This window comes from Sus scrofa, chromosome 9 (assembly GCF_054392235.1).
Source record: "Sus scrofa isolate SSC_HxYL_T2T_F1_AM1 chromosome 9, Sscrofa_HxYL_maternal_Yorkshire_Landrace_v2.0, whole genome shotgun sequence".
Classification (NCBI taxonomy): Eukaryota; Metazoa; Chordata; class Mammalia; order Artiodactyla; family Suidae; genus Sus; species Sus scrofa.
The window spans coordinates 137,375,655-137,398,943 of NC_139391.1; the positions used below are offsets into that span (position 1 = coordinate 137,375,655).

At 43.4% G+C, this 23,289-nt stretch overlaps 1 protein-coding gene across 50 annotated transcripts in view; it reads right to left on the reverse strand.

Annotated features, from left to right (window-relative positions):
- HHAT (hedgehog acyltransferase) overlaps positions 1–23,289 on the reverse strand; it is a 322,109-nt gene that overhangs the window by 251,820 nt on the left and 47,000 nt on the right. For 46 of the 50 annotated variants that reach the window (XR_014816614.1, XR_014816608.1, XR_014816611.1 and 43 more), the window contains one exon: positions 5,073–5,186. The exons of the other annotated variants lie outside the window; for them this stretch is intronic. Coding sequence is in view for 28 of the 46 variants with exons in the window: in XM_084978138.1 (XP_084834264.1) it covers positions 5,073–5,186 (114 nt within the window). In the remaining 18 variants the exon portion in view is untranslated. The remainder of the gene's footprint in view (positions 1–5,072; positions 5,187–23,289) is intronic. 50 annotated transcript variants of the gene reach the window in all.

The following is a 23,289-nucleotide window of genomic DNA, read 5'->3' on the forward strand; positions in this document are numbered from 1 at the left end:
AGCTAAATGTCCATCAACAGATGAACAGATTAAAAAATGTGGTACATATATACAGTGGAATACTACTCAGCCATAAAAAGGAATGGAATAATGCCATTTGCAGCAACATGGATGGAACGAGAGACCTTCATCCTGAGTAAAGTAAGTTAGAAAGAGAAAGACAAATACCATATGATGTTACTTCTATGGGGAATTGAAAACATGGCACGAATGAACCTATCACAGAACAGAAAGAGAGCACAGACAGGGACAGCAGACTTGTGGTTGTCGAGGGGAGAGGGAGTGGGATGGACTGGGAGTTTGGAGTTGGTAGATGTAAACTATGCCATTTAGAATGGATAAGCAATGGGGTCCTACTGTACAGCACAGGGAACTATGTTCAGTCTCTTGGAATAGAACATGATGGAAGATTGCATGATAAAAAGCCTATGTGTGTATATATATACATATATATATATGTATATATGACTGGGTCACTTTGCCGTACAGCAGAAATTGACACAATGCTGTAAATCAACTATACACTAATTAAAAAAAAAAAAAGAGGTAGCAAAATGAGTGGAAGGAAAAGGAGACCAGTCAGATGGAGCCATGCTGTGCCTGCTGCACATGGCAGAGTGGGGGGGGGGAAGGGCGGGTGATGAAAAAGTCAGTGTGCCCAAGGCAGCCTCACCTTTCCTCTGCCCACCGCTCCATCCCTATTTTTATGTACAGTTAAAAATTTATCAACTCTCAAACACAGGGAAATGAATATATATAAAGTTTATAAGGTATAAAGAATAAGGAGCTAACACCTGCATTGCCACCACCAGCTTAGGACAGATACAGCCATCAGTGCTTTAAAGGGCCCTGGGGAGTTTCCATCTTGGCTCAGTGGTTAACAAATCTGACTAGGAACCGTGAGGCTGCGGGTTTGATCCCTGGCCTTGCTCAGTGGGTTAAGGATCTGGCTTTGCCATGAACTGTGGTGTAGATCGCAGACAAGGCTCGGATCCCGCATGACTGTGGCTCTCGCGTAGGCCGGCGGCTACAGCTCCAATTCGACCCCTAGCCTGGGAACCTCCATATGCTGTGGGAGCAGCCCTAGAAAAGACAAAAAGACAAAAAAAGGGGGGGGGGCCTGGGAGTGTGGCAAATGTACCTCAATGAAAACAAATAAATAGTCAAAGCGAAAACAAAAAAGAGCCCTGATTCCTCCCTCCTGATTCTGTCTACTTCGCTCCCCAACCAGATGTAGCCACTACGTCGAATTTATTTTAACGGCAACCTCGTCTTTGTGATCATACATTGAACATATCGTTCAGTCTGCACAGCTTTATCTGCATAGGATCCTATCTGATGGATTCCTTTGCAATGTGCCTTATTAGCTCAGTGCCGTGATCCAGCAATTCAGCTATATTGACAAATCATACTTTATTCCTTTCCATGGAATAAATTATAATTCCTTTCTTCTGTTTTAATGTATGTACAGTTATGCACTTAGATACAATTACCCAAGTAGCAACATGAGTCTTGATATGTAATATATTTTCATTGATTTCTATTTTCTAATTTCCCGTAGGATCTCTTTCTGACCTATTAAAGTATGTTTTCTTTTTAAATTTCTAAGGGAATTAAAAGTTTCCAGGTCATCTTGTTATTGGTTTCCAACTTAACTGCCCTGGGATTACAGTAGGTAACTCACGTAAAACACAGCCTTTGAAGTCACTGAAATTATCTCATGGTCGAGTATGTGGCCAATTTTTACAAATATTCTATGTGTTCTTTAAAAGAAAGTTGATTCTCCAGGTGTGAGGTGCAATAATTTACATGTTTCTTATATCGAGCTTAGTAATTATATTAGTTGCTTTTTTCTATCTAATATCAAGGAGTGATGAAATTATGTTAAAATTTCTCCTGTAATCACAGATATATCTATTTAGCTTTATGGTACTAATTAACTTTTGCTTTCTATGTTTTGAAACAAATAGAATTATAATAGCTTCCTAATGAAATGCACTCTTTATCATGAAACAAGAGCCCTCCTGATCACTGATAATGTTTTAATAATGCTGTTAATGAAACTGCACCAGTATCTAGGTGGATGGGGCAAAGACAGGGCTTATGTTGGCCTGGAACACCTTTTTCCATCCTTTCAAATTCTCTGTGTCCCTCTTTTTTTTTTGGTCTTTTTAAGGCTGTACCTGCAGCATATGGAGGTTCCCAAACTAGGGGGTCTAATCAGAGCTACAGCTGCTGGCCTACCCCACAGCCAAAGCAACACCAGATCGGAACCGCATCTGCGACCTACACCACAGCTCACAGCAACGCCGGATCCTTAACCCACTGAGCGAGGCCAGGGATCGAACCCGCAACCTCATGGTTCCTAGTCGGATTCGTTTCCGCTGCGCCAGGATGGGAACTCCTCTGTGTCCCTCCGTTTGAAGGACATCTTGCCCAGAGGCACTCCTCCGACTCTGTCTCATTTCTTCATTTATTTTCCTTCATTTCTGTTTTTCTTGTATCCAGTCCGACAGTCCTTCTCTGGGGCTGAGGGGCAGATTGGGTCCATTCACACTGATTGTGATTTACTGCTAATGCACTGATTTCTGCCATTTCTTGTGTGGTGCTTCCTCTTTGTCCCACCTTGTTCAGGTTTCAGCCTTACGTTTTAATGAAATTTCGAACAAACGAAGCTCAGCACTTTTCAAGGGGAAGGGGGGAAAAAAGACATCCTATCGCATCAAGCCTACTTTACAGAAAATGATGAATTAAGAGTCAGCGATGAAAAGCCATCCTCAGGTGCGAAAGCTAACAGCACGCAAAACCCCGGGACCTCATCTGTCATCCAGTACTCTTCCTCTCCACTACGGCTGGCCCTCTCCCACAGCAGCAGGATGCAGACCGGCTGCATTTCACGGATCCTCCTCAAAACAGTTCATCTTCCCCTCACAGAGGTAAGAAAACACAGGTATTCAGCTATTCATTTTACAGATGGGAAAACTGAGACCTGGGCTAACAAGTCATTTCCCTATGGACACACAGGCTTTGGGTTAGAAGTTAAAGTGCTGGAGTTCCCATCATGACTCAGTGGTAACCAACTGAACTGGTATCCATAAGGACAAAGGTTCAATCCCTGGCCTCGATCCGTGGGTTAAGGAGCCAACATTGCTGGGTGCTGTGGTGTGGGTTACAGATGGGGCTCGGGTCCTGTGTTGCTGTGGCTGTGGTGTAGGCTGGAAGCTACAGCTCTGAGGCAACCTCTAGCCTGGGAGCTTCCATGTGCCGAGAAGAATGCGGCCCTACAAAGACCAAAAGAAAAAAGAAAGGAAAATGTTAAATTTCCACCAGTTTTGACTTCTTAACAAAACACCAAACAGATCTGTAGAAGAAAAGAAATCCATTACTGAAGGCTGAGGGAGATATATTCACTAGCATTTTAGGAATACCAAAAAAAAAAAAAAGTATTTGTTATTAGGTCTGCTTAGAAGGTTATATAAAACTGCATGAAAGGGATCAAAAGATAAATGTCCAGTTGCAAGAAAAAGAAGCGCTAGGGATGTAATGTACAAATTCTTGGCTACAGTTAACACCGGTATACAGTGTATTTAAAAGGCGCCAAATATTGTCACGCTCCTCACCACGCTGTAGAGTAGAAAAAAAAATTGTATTGGGGAAATAACTATTAAAAAAATAATAAGAAAGAAAGGTTACTTCAAAATTTAAAAAAAGTGCTACATAGTAGAGTAGACCCCAAAATTCTCATCACCAGGGAAAAACATTCTTTTCTTTCTTTCTCTTTTTCGTCCCTTGTATCTCTGTGAGATGATGGATGTTAATTAAGCTTATTGTGGTAATCATTTCACGATACACGTCTGCGAAGTCATTACGCTGTATACCTACTTACACAGTGCCGTGCTAATGTTATCTCAATAAAATGGAGAAAAGTTACATGAAATTTTAATATATATTCAGATCTGACAGCCTCTAGAATTCTAGTTAGACGATGCAAACCATGTGAGTACCAAAAAATCATCACTATTAGATTTAAAACAAAGAAACATAGTGTGCCATGGGGATTTCCTCTATTCCAGGATGAGAAGCAGGCCTAGAAAGAACCAAATTTCAGGAAAGGGCTAAGAAAAAATAGCCCAATCCCAGGGCACATCTCTGGGCACATGGCATCTGTTTTCTCAGCTCACGTCCTCGTCTCAGACCAGAGGCTCCCACTTCTTCCGTCCCTTCAGTTTTTTCACCTCCGTGGACCTCTAAGAATCAAACATTTCTCCTGGGTTCACTTCCAAGTCTGTTTTTGGCGGTGCTTTGTTTTTACTGGGTAGATTTCCAAGCACAGACTCATTTTTTTCAGATTAGGAAACTACAGAGGCCAGAAGCATCCATGAGAAGATGCTGGACAAAGCCCAGCCCTAACACCAGAGAAACACCCTCAAGCCCCTTGTCAGCTAGAATAGAAAGAAATTCTCCAGCCCGCCTCTTGCAAAAGCGCTTTTCAAACATCCACTTGAAAGAAACTCTTGTTCTCCAAAGCAGGCGGAGGCAAGACAAAATACTGCTGGAATTTGAAACTACCACAGCTACTGTAGCATAAATGAACGTTAAAATCATTCCCACTTCTTAATGAAATCATCCACTTTAACTGACCCTTCTTTAAATGCAGTCACATGGATTCTCAACAACAGGTTTTCATAAGATCATCTGGTTAAGAGGGATCTTAAAGAACACCATCTGGGAGTTCCCTGGTGGCACAGCAGGCTAAGGATCTGGTATTGCCACCGCTGTGGCTCGGGTCACTGCTGTGTCAGGGGTTCGATCCCTGGCCTGGAAACTTCCACATGGCATGGGTGTAACCAAAAGAAAAAGTTGGCTTTTCTGACCAGCTAACATCTCAAGTTAGCTTTACTCTAAGCCCTTTATATTCAGTGGTGTGAAAAATGAGTAAGCTCAGGCTAAGCATGCATGAAATCTTTATCTGGCCCATGACTAATAATTCACCTTATCTTTTACCTTTTATCCCCCCACCCCCACATTGACATCTTTCTTCAAAAAAAAGCAAAGGAGTAAAAGGCTCGTACCTTCCTTGCGAGCAGGTTGGCTACCTGAGACACACCCACGTGGCCAAGGAGAAGCCATGCCAGCCGCTGCTTCCCCCACTCCATCCAGAAGCTCCACTCGAAGTCAGTTGGGTCCTAAACAGGCCAAAACAGTCCTTTATCAGAAGCATCTTACTATGTGTTTGAGGCAGAATGCAAACTCCAGTTAATAAAACAATGGCAAGACAGTGGCCAAAGTGAGTCCAAAAGCTACAAAATGACATGTACACAACACTTGCAGCCTCTATCCCTGCCCCCAACCCCTACCAACTTTGACCTTCCCCTCTAGCCTGGCTGGTCTCACTGCCATTCGCCCAAATGAGTATCTTTGTTAAAGCTGATCCCCCGACCCACCCCAGGACCCTCCGTGGGATGGAAGCTATAATTAACCCCACGTCATAAAAGATGAAACTGAGATTTAAAGAATTCAGTTCGTGTACACAGCGTCACATAGACAGTACACAGTGATCGGCCACTCTCAAAGAGACCATGGCGGCTTGGCCGGTGAGCATCTTGGCACCACCATGAGAGAGTGCGGATCTGAGGCCCTCGGAATATTCTAGCCAAACTGTGGGTGGAGAAGGCACCCCCCACTGACTTTTTTTTTTTTTTGCTTTTTAGGGCCACACTTGCGACATATGGAAGTTCCCAGGCTAGGAGCTGCATCAGAGCTACAGCTGCCAGCCACAGCCACTCGGGATCTGAGCCACATCTGCGACATCTGTGGCATTGCCAGATCCTTAACCCACTAAGTGACACCAGGGATCGAACCTGCATCCTCATAAATACTAATCGGATTCTTTACCACTGAGCCACAATGGGAACTCCCTCCCCTGACCCCTGATCTATTGCTGCTGAACACCTCACCACTCTCTACAAGTGGAACTTTGAGTCAAATTTAATTGGATTTAGAGGAAAATGGAGTTTTCTTTTTTTTTTTTTTTTCCTACCTGAGGATTGAGGAGCGATTTCATACAAGTGACACATATTACAAAATGCTTTTTTTCAGAAGGTAAAATATAGGGGAAGGTAGTCTTGATTCCCGTCAGACTCTGGATGCAGAGGCAGCAAAGGTGGCAGCCAAGGCCGCAGGCTGAGTTCGGGTTTGGACTCCAGCTCTACCCACACGGGCCGTGATGACCTTGAGCGGGACACATCCCCGTTCTGCTCCGTCCTCTCATTTGATAACGGAACGGATCTCCTAGGGCTTTGTATGGTTTAAATGAAAGTTTATGCATACCAAATTTTTTTTTTTTTTTGTCTTTTTGCTATTTCTTTGGGCCACTTCCGCGGCACATGGAGGTTCCCAGGCCCAGGGTCTAATCGGAGCTGTAGCCTCCGGCCTACACCAGAGCCACAGCAACGCAGGATCCGAGCCGCGTCTGCAACCTACACCACAGCTCATGGCAACGCCGGATCCTTAACCCACTGAGCAAGGGCAGGGACCGAACCCGCAACCTCATGGTTCCTAGTTGGATTTGTTAACCACTGCGCCACGACGGGAACTCCCATACCAAAAATTTAAAACAGCACCTGGCAGGCAGAACTCCCTAAAAACTGTGACATTTTGCCACTAACCGCCAGTCCCACGTGCTCCCGTCTTGTGTTAACCAGTTAGGATTGTAACAAGCTTTACATTTCGCCTCTTGCTTAAAAAAAAGAAAAAGAGGTTTTCTACTTTCCAAATAAAGAAACACAGCGATACCGTGTATTCTCAAACAGCATGTGCTCCTGGTCCAAACACGGACCTGTTCATAGAGACGCCCTTCCATGAAAATGACTGATCTGGTCCATTTCCTTCCATTGAAAGACTGACTACAGGAGGGCCCAGCAGGTGCCCACACTGCACACTCAGGCAGCAGGAGAGCAGAGAATGCAAATCTTTAACCTGGCCTAATCCCTCTTCCAGAGCTATTTCTCTGTCTTAAAAATGTCAAGTCAGTGGAGAGTCAATTAACCTTAAAGGCAAACAAGTCCCAAGGTCGTGTAATGAGGCCATGCTAGTAAAATGCTACTTTGTAACAGGAATACAGCTCAGAGGCACTAAAAACCAAGGCTAGGAGTTCCCACTGTGGCTCAGTGGATTAAGAACCCAATACAGTATCCATGAGGATGTGATTCAATCCCTGGCCTCACTTAGTGAGTTAAGGATTCCCTCATTGCCACAAACCGCAGCACAGGTCACAGATGCAGCTCAGATCTGGTGTGGCTGTGGCTTAAGCCTAGAGCTGCAGCTCTGATTCAACCCCTAGCCTGGGAACTTCCACATGCTGCAGATCTGGCCATTAAAAAAAAAAAAAATTAACACATCACTCAAAAAAAAAAAAAAAAAAACTCAACATTTTAGCTTTTTAAATATAAATATGGATAAACAAGTTCCTACTATAGAGCACAGAAAACTATACTCAATACCCTGTGATAAGTCATAATGGAAAAGAAAGTAAAAGATATAAAATAGAGAAATTAACACAACACTGTAAATCAACTATACGTCAATTATACACACACATATATGTGTTTCTGAACATTCAGGATTGCATTCAGAATTCATCACCTCTGGCTTACCTATGCTTCAAAACTTTTCCAAATTTAATTTTCAAAGGGAAAAAATGAAATAATACTTCATAGCATACAAGAAACCAAATAAAAATAAAAATCTTTATGTTCCATCCTAAGGCCTAGGACAACTGGAAACACTGCTGGTAAAATCCCATTGACAAAATCCCATTTCATCCCTAATGACTTCAGAAAATAGCCTTTTAAAGAATTTTAAAGTTAAGCACAGTTATTCATTCTGAGGCTTTCGACCTGCAATAAGGCAAGAGGATTCTGGATCCCTTAAACAGTGACTCTGACACTCCGACTTCCTCGAGAAACCCGACCTCTCCTGTTCTCTTTTCGGGGGGCGGGGGGGGGGGGCTGCACCCACAGCATGTGCAAGTTCCCAGGCCAGGGATCGAATCCAAACCACAGCAGTAGCAACCCTGGATCCTTAACCCACTGTGCCAGGCCAGGGTTCCCACCTGGGCCTCCACTGAGACAAGCTGGAGCATGAACTCACTGTGCCACAGCGGGAACTCCCAGCCTCTCCTGTCCTTGACACAGGGAAGGATCTGGGCCCGGAATCTCTTTTGCCATAGAGAGCAGAGTTCCACACTAGGCACTGTGGGGAGAGGGAGATGAATTCCTCACCCTTGAGGAGTCGTGCTACCAACACAACACCCCGCACTCTGAAAACCACTGCAAAGCAGGACATCTGACGGGATGTCATTCATCTACAGGCACTAGGACAGCCCAGACCCTTCCTTCTCCCACACAGCACTCAGGAACATCCCGGGGGTGTGTTTGCTCTCTTTTTTTCATAATGATTTCTATGATAGTTGGTTTACAGCGTTCTCTCGATTTTCTACTGTACAGCGTGTTTTCTAATGGTAACGTCTCAACAATCCTTGCCGTGGTTTCTTTTTGTTGTTGTTAAACTTCACGTTACAGATGAGTCAGAGGAGGTCAGAGTCGGCAAATTATTTGCCCCAAACTAGTGGGGGACAGACCTGGGTTTTCATACCCAATCCTGTCGGATACCAAAGAGGAAGCCCTTGGCAGGATGTCTCTCCTCATGCCAACCCCTCTACCTGGATTCGCCTGCCACACCCAGACATGCCCAAGCCCTCCCGGCATCTGACTCCATGGTCCCCAACCCCAAGGATGCCTCCTTAACGCCCCATAACCACCCAGGGGTCAGCTCAAGAGTGACGCCTTCTCTGCCTTCCAGGTGGGCCTCACTGCGGCCCCTTCTGTCAGTCGCACCTCAATTCTAGCACTTTCACTGGAGCACAGTTTACTGCAGCATGTTTACCATAGCATTTTTTATTCTACTTAACTCATATATTTTCTCCCTAGAGAGGGAAAAAAATGATCAGTTCCTGAGGGCAAGATCCATGACTCAAGCACAAATTTGTATCGTGAGCGCCCAACACCCAGCCTTCAAAACGCTGGAGAGTGAATCAGATGACCCACGTTCTTGTCACGTTTCTGCCCCCGTGTAAACTTGGACAAGTCATGTAACTGTCTGGCCCCAAGCCTCCCAGCGTGTAAAACGAAGGGGGAGCCACCAGGATGTCTCGGATTGCTTTCACAGAGTGGAAAAAAACAGCTATTTTCCAGGCTAACGGGAGGAAATCCTAGGAGAGCACGAGCCATCCATCTACAGACAGCGTCCTGACTGAGTGCCCACCACTCAGGGGAAGGGGTGACCACCCCCCCCAACACACACGTCCCTGGGACCCATCCATGCCTCCAGGTCCCACATCCACACAGGCTGCTCTGCTCCAGAAAGTGGCCCACTCAGCCAGCCTGCCCTCTTCCCCAGATGGGGAAAAACCACCACAGCACACAGACTGACTATGCGGTATGATTCTGCCCAGAGCAGGGCAAGAAGAAGAAAACTCGGGCTTCCCATCACGGCTCAGTGGTTAGTGAATCCAGTTAGGAACCATGAGGTTGCGGGTTCGATCCCTGGCCTTGCTCAGTGGGTTAACGATCCGGCGTTGCCGTGAGCTGTGGTGTAGGTTGCAGACGCGGCTCGGATCCCACGTTGCTGTGGCTCTGGCGTAGGCCAGTGGCTACAGCTCCGATTAGACCCCTGGCCTGGGAACCTCCATATGCCACGGGAGCGGCCCAAGAAATAGCAACAACAAAAAGACAAAAGACCAAAAAAAAAAAAAAAAAAAAGACATCCACACTGTTCTATAACCATTGCCACCCATCTCCATAAGAACTTTTTGTCTTATAAAATTGAAATCCTATACCCACTAGACAACAACTCCCCATTCTTACTTTACCCCAGCTCCTGACAAGCACTGTCCTACTTTCTGTCTCTATGAATTTGACTATTCCAGGTACCTCTTATAAGTGGAATCATGCATTATTTGTCCTTTTGGGTCTGGTTTATGCCACTTAGCATGATGTCCTCAAGGTTCATCCATATTGAAGCATACTACAGAATTTCCCTCCTTTTGAAGGCTGTATAATATTCCACTATTGTATGGATACACCGTGTTGTGTTTATCCACTCACCTGTCAATGGACATTTGAGTTGCTTCCACCTCTTGGCTGTTGCAAACAATGCTGTTATGAACATGGGTGCACTAAGTGTTTTACTAATTTGTTAATGTTCTGGATTTTAAATGATTTCCTAATGTGGCCAAATGACCTCTTTTTAAACACATGTACTCACATCTGGTGGTTCAAATCTCTTTCAAAATCATCTAGTAGTCTAAGGGCAGAAAGTTAAAAGGAAAAATTCCTGGCAAATGAAGATCTTACATTGCCAACTCACCACTGAGTAAATTTTTCCTTATTTTGGCCTTGAATTCTCATCAGCCCTAAACCTCACCAGATGGCAGCATTCTCACTCTTGGCCTCTCAGCTGGAGTCCTGCACTGTTATCACAGGGGGGTGGCCAAAAATCTCCTTCTGTGTTTTTTCTTGCATTCCTCAGACGATGTTGAATTAACGTTGGCTGAAGATGACACAATTCCACGGCTCATATGTCCAGGCCAAGGGACGGAAATGCTGTTAAAGCACCCAGGGCCAAGGAAAACCCAAGGCGTTTACCAAGACACCCCAGGGGAAGCTGGGAAATTCATCCCACAGATACAATCAGTTACACCAAGTTCACCACTGGTTTTTTAACCCAGACTCTCCCAAGACCTAGCCTGCTTTTCAGTACCTCACTGTTCTTACCAGTAGCTGAGAATTTTACTCAAATATTAGGTTATTTGCCAGAATCTAACAGAACTGAAACTCTACAACTCAGGGATTCTGAAAAAAACGTGAGTGGGGGGCGGGGGGCATTGGTTATTACTGGCTTCGTTATTTTAAGGTAAAATTCAGCTGACTTAGAAATAACATTAAATTCAACTCGGTGGCAAGTAGACTCCCAATGTTGTGTAACCAACACCGTATCTAATTCAAAAACACTTTCATCACCCCCAAAGGAAGCTCTGCAACCATTAATTGGCCACGCCCCATTCCCCCCTCCTCCCCCAGGCTCTGACAACCACAAATCTGCCTTCTGTCTCTATAGATTTAGCCACACAGGGCATTTCCTAGCAATGGAATCCTTCAGCGTGTGGTTTGGCTTCTTTCACATAGCACAGCGTTGCTGAGGTCTGCTCCACACAGTCACACATCTGAGGAGAGCCAAGCGACATCCCATTACAGGGATATACCACAGATTATCTGCTCATCCAGTCACAGATATTTCAGCTATTTCCCCTTTCGGCTACTGTGACTAATGCTATGGACATCTACAGCCAAGCATTTGTTTAAATACCTATTTTCGATTCTTTTGGGTATACACCTAGGAGTAGAATTGTTGAATCATATCATAATTCCGTTTAATGGGTTTTATTCTTTTTTTTTTTTTTTTTTTTTGTCTTTTTGCCATTTCTTGGGCTGCTCCCGCAGCATATGGAGGTTCCCAAGCTAGGGGTCGAATGGGAGCTAGTCTTTTTTTAATTGTATTGAGGTATAGTTGACTGGTGTACAGCCAAGGGATTCAGTTACAGAGAGAGTACAGATTCTTTTCTGCTGTGCTTTATCACAGGACACTGGATATAGCTCCCTGTGCTGTGCAGTCGGAGCCTGCTGTCTCTCTACCCTACATGCAATAGCTTTCCTCTGTGAACCCCAAACTCCCCATCCTTCCCTCCCCCACCTCCCCTGGTTAATGTTTTGAGCAACCACTGAACTGTTTTCCACTACATTCCGAGTTTGAGTTTTTAAGGGAAAAAAAACCAACTTCCTGAACACACCCTCTGTGCGCAGGGAGTTGCCGGGATCGCCGAGCCCTGAGCCCCTTGGGCACAGCCTCTGCCGGCTCCGAGCCCACCTGCCGCCTCAGACACGCCCTTTAGGAATCTGGGGGCAAATGGCACCAATGGCTGGAAATAAGCGAGTGGACGGGCTTTGGAGAGTATCTTCTCTCACCAAGTGCTCCCTGAAAAGTGAGTCCCGTCTGCCTGTGGGATTTTGCTTTGAATTCTTTCTTAATTCGGTAATTCTTCCGCTTTGTATGAGCTCATCTTTCTATTAGGATCGATACAAAGGCCAAAACGGCTATCCACTCCACGATGAGATCTGCTCTGATGGGCAAATTTATGAGCATCCGTGAACGCAAGCGGGAACGGAGAGAGCTTGATAGAGATCTCCTGGCACAGCCTGTCTTGGCTCAGTACCCACAGAAGGGGAGTTCAGGACCTCAGGATTGCAAAATCCAATTCCTCAGGGTTCAGGGAGGGCGAGCTGCAGCAGAACTAGAACGTTCGACCCTTCCATTGACGCAATAGAGTGAAACTGACGTTCATTTCTACATTCCTCTGGGCCTTGGGGGGGGGGGTGCTGGAGTTAAACCCAAGAAATTAACACCCCTAATGAGGAGGTCCTGGCTTTCACATCCCTGCAGGGAAGATACCAACAACACAGAGGGAGTGATTATAATGCATGGCCTCAAAGGACAGCCCGCCTCTTTCCAGCAGATATTATTCTCATCTCCTGTGTGTGTGTGTGTCTACCACAATGCAGGGAAAGTGACCTTATTCCCCACGGGCTGATGGAGCCAGGTGTGTGTGTGTGGCAGAAACCTGACTGCGCTCACATCCAGGAGACCCAGGCTTGAGTTCCAGTTTCACCACCTGCTGTTAGGTGACCTCCAGGGGCCAGCCAGTCCTCCTTTATATAATCAGAATTTAAAACAGTCATAAAAGCCCAAGGGATTGATGGATGCAGTGCAAAGTCTAAAGTTAAAACAAGTGAATGCATCTAAAACAGAACTCATCCCTCCAAATCCATCCTTCTTATTGCAATTAAAATAACCACTACCATATGACCCAGCAATCCCACTCTTGGACATATAGCCAAACAAAACTTTCCTTAAAAAAGACACATGCACCTGCATGTACATTGCAGCTCTATTCACAATAGCCAAGACATGAAAACGACCCAAATGTCCATCGACAGACGATTGGGTTAGGAAGATGTGGTATATATACACAATGGAATACCACTCAGCCATAAAAAAGAACAAAATCATGCCATTTGCAGCAACATGGATGGAACTAGAGAGTCTCATACTGAGTGAAGTAAGTCAGAAAGAGAAAGACAGGAGTTCCTGTCGTGGCGCAGTGGTTAACGAATCCGACTAGGAACCATGAGGTTGCGGGTTCGGTCCCTGCCCTTGCTCAGTGGGTTAACGATCCGGCGTTGCCGTGAGCTGTGGTGTAGGTTGCAGACGCGGCTCGGATCCCGCGTTGCTGTGGCTCTGGCGTAGGCCGGTGGCTACAGCTCCGATTCAACCCCTAGCCTGGGAACCTCCATATGCCGCGGGAGCGGCCCAAGAAATAGCAACAATAACAACAACAACAACCAAAAAGACAAAAAACAAAACAAAAAAAAAAAAAAAAAAAAAAAAAACAAAAAAAAAAAAGAAAGAGAAAGACAAACACCATATCCCTTATACCTGGAATCTAATATAAGGCACAAATGAACCTTTCCACAGAAAAGAAACTCATGAACTTGGAGAATACACTTGTGGTTGCCAAGGGGGAGGGGGAGCGAATGGGGTGGTTGGGGAGCTTGGGTTCATAGATACAAACTCTTGCCTTTGGAATGGATTAGCAATGAGATCCAGCTGTGTAGCACTGGGAACTATGTCTGGTCACTTATGATGGAGCATGATAATATGCGAAAATAGAATGTATACATGTATGTGTAACTGGGTCACCGTGCTGTACAGTAGGAAAAAAATTGTATTGGGGAAATAATTATTAAAAATAATAATAATAATAAATAAACACACTGAAACAAGGGCTAGCACTTTTTTTTCTTTTTAGGGCTGCTCCTGTGGCATATGGAAGTTCCCGGGCTAGGGGTCTAATCAGAGCTGCAGCTGCTGGCAACATCACAGCAACAGCAACACAGGATCTCAGCTGCACCTGCAACCTATGCCACAGCTTGCAGCAATGCCGGATCCTTCACCCACTGAGTGAGGCCAGGGATGGAGCCCACGTCCTTACAGACATCATATGAGATTCTTAGCCTGCGGAGCCACAATGGGAACTCTGAGGGCTGGCAAACTTTAATAAAGGGCTTAGATGGTAAATATTTTTAGCTTGGTGGGCTATACAGCCTCTGGGGCAACTGTTCAACTCTGATGGTGTAGCTCAAAGGCAGTCATTGGTCACACAGAAGCAAATGGGGTGGGGTATGCTCCAACCGAACTGTACCCACAAAACCAGGTGCAGGGCCGGATCTGGTCCAAAGGCCCTGGTTTGCCGGCACCTGTTTTAAGCCATTTCTCCCAGACCTACCACTTATCTCCTGGTGAGGGTAGGTCAGGTGCATTGCTTTTTACAGATGGCATTTCTGGCTAATTCACTACCAGCTCTGACATCTACATCTTACCAATGACACAGCTTCTATGAAGGCCACGGATGTCTCAGCAGGGCGCATCTGTTGGCCTGGGTGATCCAGGAAAAACTGGGAGCTCCTACACCTGTTTCCCCCCTGTACACGGTGTTGGACGTACTTCACAGGTAGGGACGAGCCTTTGCCCATTTAGGCTTGGTCCCCCCATTTTGTCCCCTCTTCATAGCGCCAGAGTAATATTGTGAGACTTCCAAAAGAATGGTGGCAAAGGCCCTTGGTTTTCTGCAGCAGCCACAGTGGAGACTCCCTGTGTGGCAGCTTTTGCTAGTGCGTGACAGCACTATGTCCTCAGCCAGAACCGTGTCGCAGCTACAGTTTTACGGGGTGGCTCTGGGACTTGCTCCAGGAAGCTTACTGAGTGCTTGTCCCTACAGTCCTTTCAACGACTCTGACACCTCCTTAAATCCCTGCAACAAAGCCCTTCCTGCTTAATCCAACGAGAATGGATTCTGTTGTCTGCAGTGGAATCTTGATCAACATATTTGGGAAAGAATGCTTCTTCTGACTGCAATCCAGCTCTAGCTTTATAATAGAAACCTTATGAAAATTATTCTTTGAAGGACATTATTCTGACGTAAGTCTACTCAGTGGAGAAAAATGAAATGGAGAAAAAGAGCAGACAGGCCAGGCCAAGGAGTATTCCAGAACTGGATAATGAAGGCAGTGATGGATTTACATGCACACATGCATCTGTTTATGAATTTCAAAACCAAATGGAAGATGATCTACCTTACCCAGGAGTTCCCACTGTGGCAGAGCACAGACAAATCCGACTAGTACCCACGAGGATGAGGGCTCAATCCCTGGCCTCGCTCAGTGGGTCGGGGATCTGGCATTGCTGTGAGCTGTGGTGTAGGTCACAGATGCGGCTCAGATCCCACATTGCTGTGGTGTAGGCCCGCAATTGTGGCTTTGATTCAACCCCTATAGCCTGGGAACCTCCATATGCTGCAAGTACGGCCCTAAAAAGCAAAAAAAAAAAAAAAAAAAAAAAAAAAAAGGAGGAAAAAGTGATCAAGTGATCTACCTTACCCACTAGTCTGTACTTTTCTCACTATAATTATTTTTTCCTCATGTAGAAAAACAAGAGAGCTGAATATATTTTCTGTTTTCCTTCCCCTCATGCCCAGAATTTTGCAAAACAGAAATGCAACAGAAATAATAAACACTTTTTATTTTTCCTATGTCCCAAACAGCATTATGTGCATATCATTTCCTTTGAGACAACACCTAATTTCCAAGTACACCAAGCAAAAGTGTGGACAGACAAAAACCTTTACGAGATACCGGAATCCAGAAATGTTTCCCTGCACATTCTGAGGCTCGCCTTAGGGGCCTATAAATCTCCAAAGAAAAAAGGAGCACTAATTTGTAGGGATTCTGCACAGAAGAAGCCCTGCTCTCTGGATGAACTCCGGCTAATGATTCCTTTAGCAATTATTGGAAGTTTTCTTTCTTTCTTTTTGTCTTTTGTCTTTTTAGGGCTGCATCTGCAGCATATGGAGGTTCCCAGGCTAGGGGTCTAATCAGAGCTGTAGCTGCTGGCCTATGCCACAGCCACAGCAATGCCAGATCTGAGCCACGTCTGTGACCTACACCACAGTTCATGGCCATGCCAGATCCTTAACCACTGAGCAAGGCCAGGGATTGAACCTGCAACCTCATGGTTCCTAGTCGGATTCATTAACTACTGAGCCATGATGGGAACTCCTCCTGGAAGAGTTTTATCTTTCAACAAATGCTTTGAAATTATTGCTACTTCTAAAATAATTTGAACTAAGTTATTTTACTATTCACGATTTCCAGAGACAACATTCTTTCCCAACCTACCTGTCCTTCAAGATAAAATGTTTTCCCAAACCAAAGTTTTTTTCTGTAAATAATATCTGGTTAAATGTCTTTATCATCCCGCCCACGTGAAGAAGATGCTTGCAAGGGTGGGAATGCCATCAACAGGACTAGTTTACACTGTACTGTTTACCATGTACCATCCCGGCTCTTAACCAGCCCTTAAGAGCTAAGCCTCACAAATCAGTCCAGGATACAACAGGAGCAGGAGGTTTCTCTTTTCTGCAGAAGAAGAAAAGAGAAAACCTCTCAAGATGACTTAATTCATCAAAGGGACCTAATTAATATGGGTGGATTCTCTGAATGTCTTCAACCCAACTGTTAAGCTAAACTCAGTAACATCCTCTAGCTACAAGTTGCTCCAGATTATTCACGACATGTGCATACACAAGATCAAACATGTAGAGATTCGGTCTCCCTACTTTATTCCATAGGCCTCCCTTTCTTCCCGAAGCTAATGAAGAGTTGATTTTTTTAAAGAAATCTTAAGTTCTAGTATGAATTCAAAGGCATGAAAAACTATATTATATTCCCCATACCCCTCAAACTGGAAAAAAACGTTACCCACATTTTCTATACGGTATGTGGGGCAATGAGTTGTAAATAATCAAGCTGATAAATAAGATACAGATCAGGACCAAAAAATATAATCGAATGGGATGGCTGGACAGCAAATTATACAAGCCCATAAGATTCCCCGGCTATCAACCATGCTAATAAATCGTGTGTCTCATTAGCGTCACTTCTCTGGAATACCAAAACGACAAAGTCACAGTAACACGGAGACAAAGAATGGTCCCCACCCCTCTGGAGACTATGGTTCCTAAAATCACCCTCACGCTCAGAGAATTCGCTTTCTTCTTAGGACGTCTTCACACATTCGAGAAAAACTAATATGTCACATCTCTGTGGTGAGAAACACTAGCAGAGGGGAACCCCAGATGGAATCCCCAAATGCGGAAGGCCTTCCAGGGCAGAAGGCCAATTAAGAAAGCTAAGAGGGACACAAGAGAGAAAAGGGAAAGACTGATGTTTTTGCCATCCATCCGCTGGGGGGAGCTCTTCATAATCCTACATACCATTTTTCAACTTGAGTGTTACACACTGCATGAAAGACCAGAAAAGTGGGCAATCAGAATACGTGGACGGGAGTTCCCGTCGTGGCGCAGTGGTTAACGAATCCGACTAGGAACCATGAGGTTGCGGGTTCGGTCCCTGCCCTTGCTCAGTGGGTTAACGATCCGGCGTTGCCGTGAGCTGTGGTGTAGGTTGCAGACGCGGCTCGGATCCCGAGTTGCTGTGGCTCTGGCGTAGGCTGGTGGCTACAGCTCCGATTCAACCCCTAGCCTGGGAACCTCCATATGCCGCGGGAGCGGCCCAAGAAATAGCAACAACAACAACAAAAGACAAAAAGACAAAAAAAAAAAGAATACGTGGACGGATTCGCCCATGTATCTTTTCAGCCTATCCCCTTTAGCCATTAAGTCACTGCCCAAGCTCTCAAAGAGAGGCCTCCCTGTGAAATAAGAGAAAATACGCATATTGTTGACGGCCACGGTCCCTGGCACAGAACTCCTAAAACCCTTGGAATCTCCTATGATAAGAGCATTAGCAGCATCTTTTGTTTACGTACTCGGTCTCTGATCCTGGCTAAATCCCTTGGAATTTCCTAGGGGATAGCATTGTCTTTTGTCCTCATACAGTGACTCTTGGTGGACTCCTGGATGGTGCTGGTCACAAGAAAGACCACACTAGGATTAGACGCTGGGAATTTTCAGCTCCGCTCCCCATTGTCCAGAGACAGGAGAGCACCTAGAAATGAAGTTAGTGATTGATCCTGCCTATGCGAGGAAGCCTCCATAAAAACCCTCAAAGTACAACCCAAAGCTTTGGGGTTGGTGAACACGGGGAAGTGCTAGGGGCGTGGTCTTGGACAGTTGACAACTCTGTGCCCCTTCCACAAATCTTGCCCTACACATCTCTTCCGCCTGGATGATCATTTGTATCTTTTACTACATCCTTTTATAACAAAACAGAAAACAGTAAGGAAACTGTTTTCCTAAGTTCTGTGAGCAGCTCTAGCAAGTTTTAATTGAACCTGAGGAAGGGGTGGTGGGAATCTCTGATTTAAAGCCAACTGGTCAGAAACACAGGTAACAAATTCGGCATGTAACTGGCATCTTAAGGAAGGTAGGGGGAGCAGTCTTGTGGAATTGAGGCCTCAACCTGTGGGATCTGATGCTATCTCCTGGTAGATAACGTCAGAATTGAGTTAAACTGTAGGACACCCAATCGGTATTGCAGAATTGCTTGGTGTGGGGAAACCCTGCACACAACTGGTGTCAGAAGTATTGTAAGCACAGCGGTAGCCTGAGAGTGAGGAGAAACACGCAGGAGAAGTGAGGTTTTCTATAGTGTTCCCTCCCAAAGCATCCCTGAGCATGGCCAGCTATCATAGCAGCTGAGGTGCCTCCAAGACTGGAAACAGAGACAAACAAGAACAGAGTCCAAGGCTCACAGCATTTTCTGAGCACATTCCCACCAACCAGTCCCCCACAGTGCACTGCCTCTGCAGAAACTTGTTATTAAAATGACTTATCTTTTTTTATGATGGCTGAAATATTTTAAATACTTGAACAGAGACTTCTAGTTCTCTTATTGTATCTTCAGGTCCTCTTATTGCATCTCTTAGGCAAGATACAATAAAGACATTTCTTCCATAACCCTCCCACTAAGGAGAGCTAAAAACCCTGGATGTAATTATAAAATAAATTATAAGAAGATTCTGAAAGATGGAAAGAAGGCAGCAGACTGAGGGAAAAAAAATAAGCAAAATAAAATAACTCACTGGATGAGCTTAATAGCAGAGGTAGATGACATAGGAAAGAATCACTGAACTTACAGACCTGTCAATAGAAATTATACAATCTGAATAATAGAGAAAAATGGGCTGAAGAAATTAACAGAGCCTCAGGACCTGTAGCACAGTTATAAAAGGTCTAACATTCATGTCATTGGAATACTAGAAAGAAAGAAGAAAAATGTGGGGATGGAAAAAAGAAATGATAAAAAATTTCCAAATTGGGCAGAATGAATAAACCTACAGATTCAAGAATCTGAATCCAATCAAATTAAATATACCAATTAATAGAAAGACATTGGGAGTTCCTGCTGTGGCTTAGTAGTAATGAACCCAACTAGTATCCATGAGGATGAGGGTTTGATCCCTGGCCTCCCTCAGTGGGTTACAGATTTGGCCTTGCCATGAGCTGTGGTGTAGATCCTATGTGCCCGTGGCTGGGGCTATGGCCAGCAGCTGCAGCCCTGATTAGACCCCTAGTCTAGGAACTATCATATGAGGCCCTAAAAAAAACAAACAAACAAAGACAGACAGATATTGGCAGAATAGATTTTTAAGACACAATCCAATCCTATGCTGTCTGTAAGAAATTCACTTCAAAATAACAATATAGGTATTTTGAAAATAAAAAGCTAACAAAGGATATACCTACAGATATCAATCAAAAGAAAGTAGCAGTGACTATATGAATATCTGATAGAGCAGATTTCAGTGAAAGAAAATCACCAAAGTCAAAAAGGATCATTAAATAATGATAAAAGAGTCAACCCACCAAGAAGACATAACAATGCAAAACATGCATGCACCAAACAACAGAGCTGTCAATATATGAAGCAAACACTGATAGAATTGATAGAAAATAAACAAATCCATAACTATAGTTGGAGACTTTTAACGCCTCTCTCTCAGCAATTGATAAAACTACTGGACAGAAAATCATTAAGGATACAAAAAAACTTACCACTACCAACCAATAGGACCTAATCAACATTCATAGAACCTGCCATTGGAAAACATCAGAATAGATATTCTTTTCAAATTCTCATGGAACATTCATTAAGATAGACTATATCCTGGGCCATAAAACAAATCCCAACAAATGTAAAAGAATTGCTTCATACACGGTGTATTCTCTGACAGCGATGGATTCTAACTAGAAGTCAATACCAGAAAGGTAAGAGGAAAATCTCCAAACACTTCTCTAAATAATGCTCGAGTCAAGAAGAAGTCGTGAGGAAAATTAAAAAACAAGTAGAACCAAATAAAAAATGAAAATGTAGTTTATCAAAATGTGTAGCTAAGGGAGTTCCCGTCGTGGTGCAGTGGTTGACGAATCCGACTAGGAACCATGAGGTTGCGGATTCGGTCCCTGCCCTTGCTCAGTGGGTTAAGGATCCGGCGTTGTCATGAGCTGTGGTGTAGGTTGCAGACGCGGCTCGGATCCCGCGTTGCTGTGGCTCTGGCGTAGGCCGGTGGCTACAGCTCCGATTCGACCCCTAGCCTGGGAACCTCCATATGCCGCGGGAGCGGCCCAAGAAATAGCAAAAAGACAAAAAAAAAAAAAAAAAAATGTGTAGCTAAAGTATTGCTTGAAGAAAAATACAAACAGTTACATCAGAGTAACCACCTCAAAACTCTAAGCTACCACCTCAAGAAACTAGAAAAGGAGGAGCCAAATACACCCAGACCAAGCAGGAAGGGGTAAATAAAGACCAGAAATCAATGATATCAGGAGTCCCCGTTATGGCTCACCAGAGACGAATCTGACTAGGATTCATGAGGATATGGGTTCCATCCCCGGCCTTGCTCATTGGGTTAAGGATCCAGCATTGCTGTGAGCTACAGTGTAGGTCACAGACACAGCTCAGATACCATGTTGCTGTGGCTGTGGTGTAGGCCGGCAGCTATAGCTTAGATTTGACCCCTAGCCTGGGAACTTCCATATGCCACAGGTGCCACCCTAAAAAAGAAAGCCAAGAAATCAATGAAATCAAATGCAGAAAAATAGGGAAAAGCCCACGAAACAAAAAGCTGATTCTTTGTAAAAATCAATAAGTTTACAAATTTCTAGACAACAAAGAATAAAAGAGAAGATGACCCAACTTACCAAAATAAAGACTAAAAGGGGGCTAGCACAAGAACCTCCAAAGACATTATGGGATAATAAGTGATACCAAGAAAAATTTTATATACATAAATTTGACAACTTAGATAAAATGGCCTAATTCCTCAAAAAGCACAAACTACCAAAATTCACCCAATAAAAATATACCATTTTATTCATCAAATTAATTCATAGTTTTGAACTCCTTAAAAAGAAATCTCCATTCTCAAGTGGTTTCACCACAGAATTCTACCCAGCATCTAAAGATACTCTCTTTGAGAAAAGAGGAGAAATAACTCCCCCAGCTCATCTTACAAATCTAGCAATACATACATAAAATGTGAAATTAAAAATACACGACCATATATAATCAATCAAAATCAGACATAAACAGTACTCAAAAAGAGAGGGGGGAAAAAACTGTAGTCTTATATATATATATATATATATATATATATTCTCACAATCAAGAGGAGTTTATCCCAGGGATACAAGCTGGTTCAATACTCAAAAATCAAAGTAATCCAACAACATATTAACATACTCTTAATTAAAGAAGAAAAAAATGCATGATCATATCAACTGATGCAGGAAAAACAGCTGACAAAATTCAATACTCATACATAAATCGCAAAAAACTAGGAGTAGAGGAAAACTTCCTCAACTCAATTAAGAACATCTACAAAAACCCCTCCAGAAACTTCATACCAAATGGTTAAGACTGGGGAAAACCCAGGATGTTCACTCTCGTAATTCTCATTCAGTGTAACACTGGAAATCCTAGCCAGTACAATAAGAAAAAAAGGTAAGGATTATATAGACTGAAAAGGAAGAAATGACACTGTCTTGATTTACAGACGACATGACTGTCTATGTAGGAAAAACTCAACATCTATTCCAAAAAAATCTTCCAATAAGGAATAAAGGAATCTAGAAAAGTCATAGGTTATAAGATCAACATATATAAAAGTCACTAGAAATGAACGTGTGGAAATTGAAATTTAAAATGTAAAACCATTTATAATTGCTCAAAAAAAAAACCCACTTAGGTATAAATCTAACAAGATATATATATATAGGATATGTATGCTAACAACAAAACACTAATGAAATAAAGAAAAAAAGATGTAAATAAATCTAAAGCTATATTGTGTTCATGGACTGGAAAATTCAACATAGTTAAAACATCAACTGATCTTATGTTCAACAGAATTCCTATCAAAATCCCAGCAAAATATTTTGTCGATATAGAAAAGCTTATTCTAAAATGTATTTGGAAAGGCAAAGGAAGCAAAGGAGCTAAAGTATTTTTGAAAAAAATAATAAAGTTAGATTCCTCAATTTTAAGACTTCTCAGTCATCAAGAAAATGTGGTGCTAATGGAAAGACAGATACACAGATCCATGGAACAGAAATGAGAACACAGAAATACAGCCATGCAAGTTTGGCCAATTGATTTATGACAAAGGTGCCAAACAATTCAATGGAGGAAGAACAGTCTTTTCAACAAAGGGTGCTAGAGCCTATGACTTTTTTAAATGCCAACTGGACATCCATAAGCAAAATAATAATACACCTTTACCTAAATTAACATAAAATTAACTCAAAGGGGATCATAGATTTAAATGTAACAAGCAAAACTATGAAACTTTTGGGAAAAAATACAACTAGGCCAAGAGTACTCAGATATGACACCAAAAGCACAACCCTTAAGAGAAAAATAAACTGGATTTCTGTAAAAGACCATAATAAGAGGATGAAAAGTCAAATTACTAAGAAATATTTGCAAACCATCTATCTGACAAAGAATAGTAACTAGACTATATAAAGAACTCTCTGAACTCAATAGTAAAAATAAACAATCCAAGTAGAAAATGGCAAAAGACATGTATGGAATT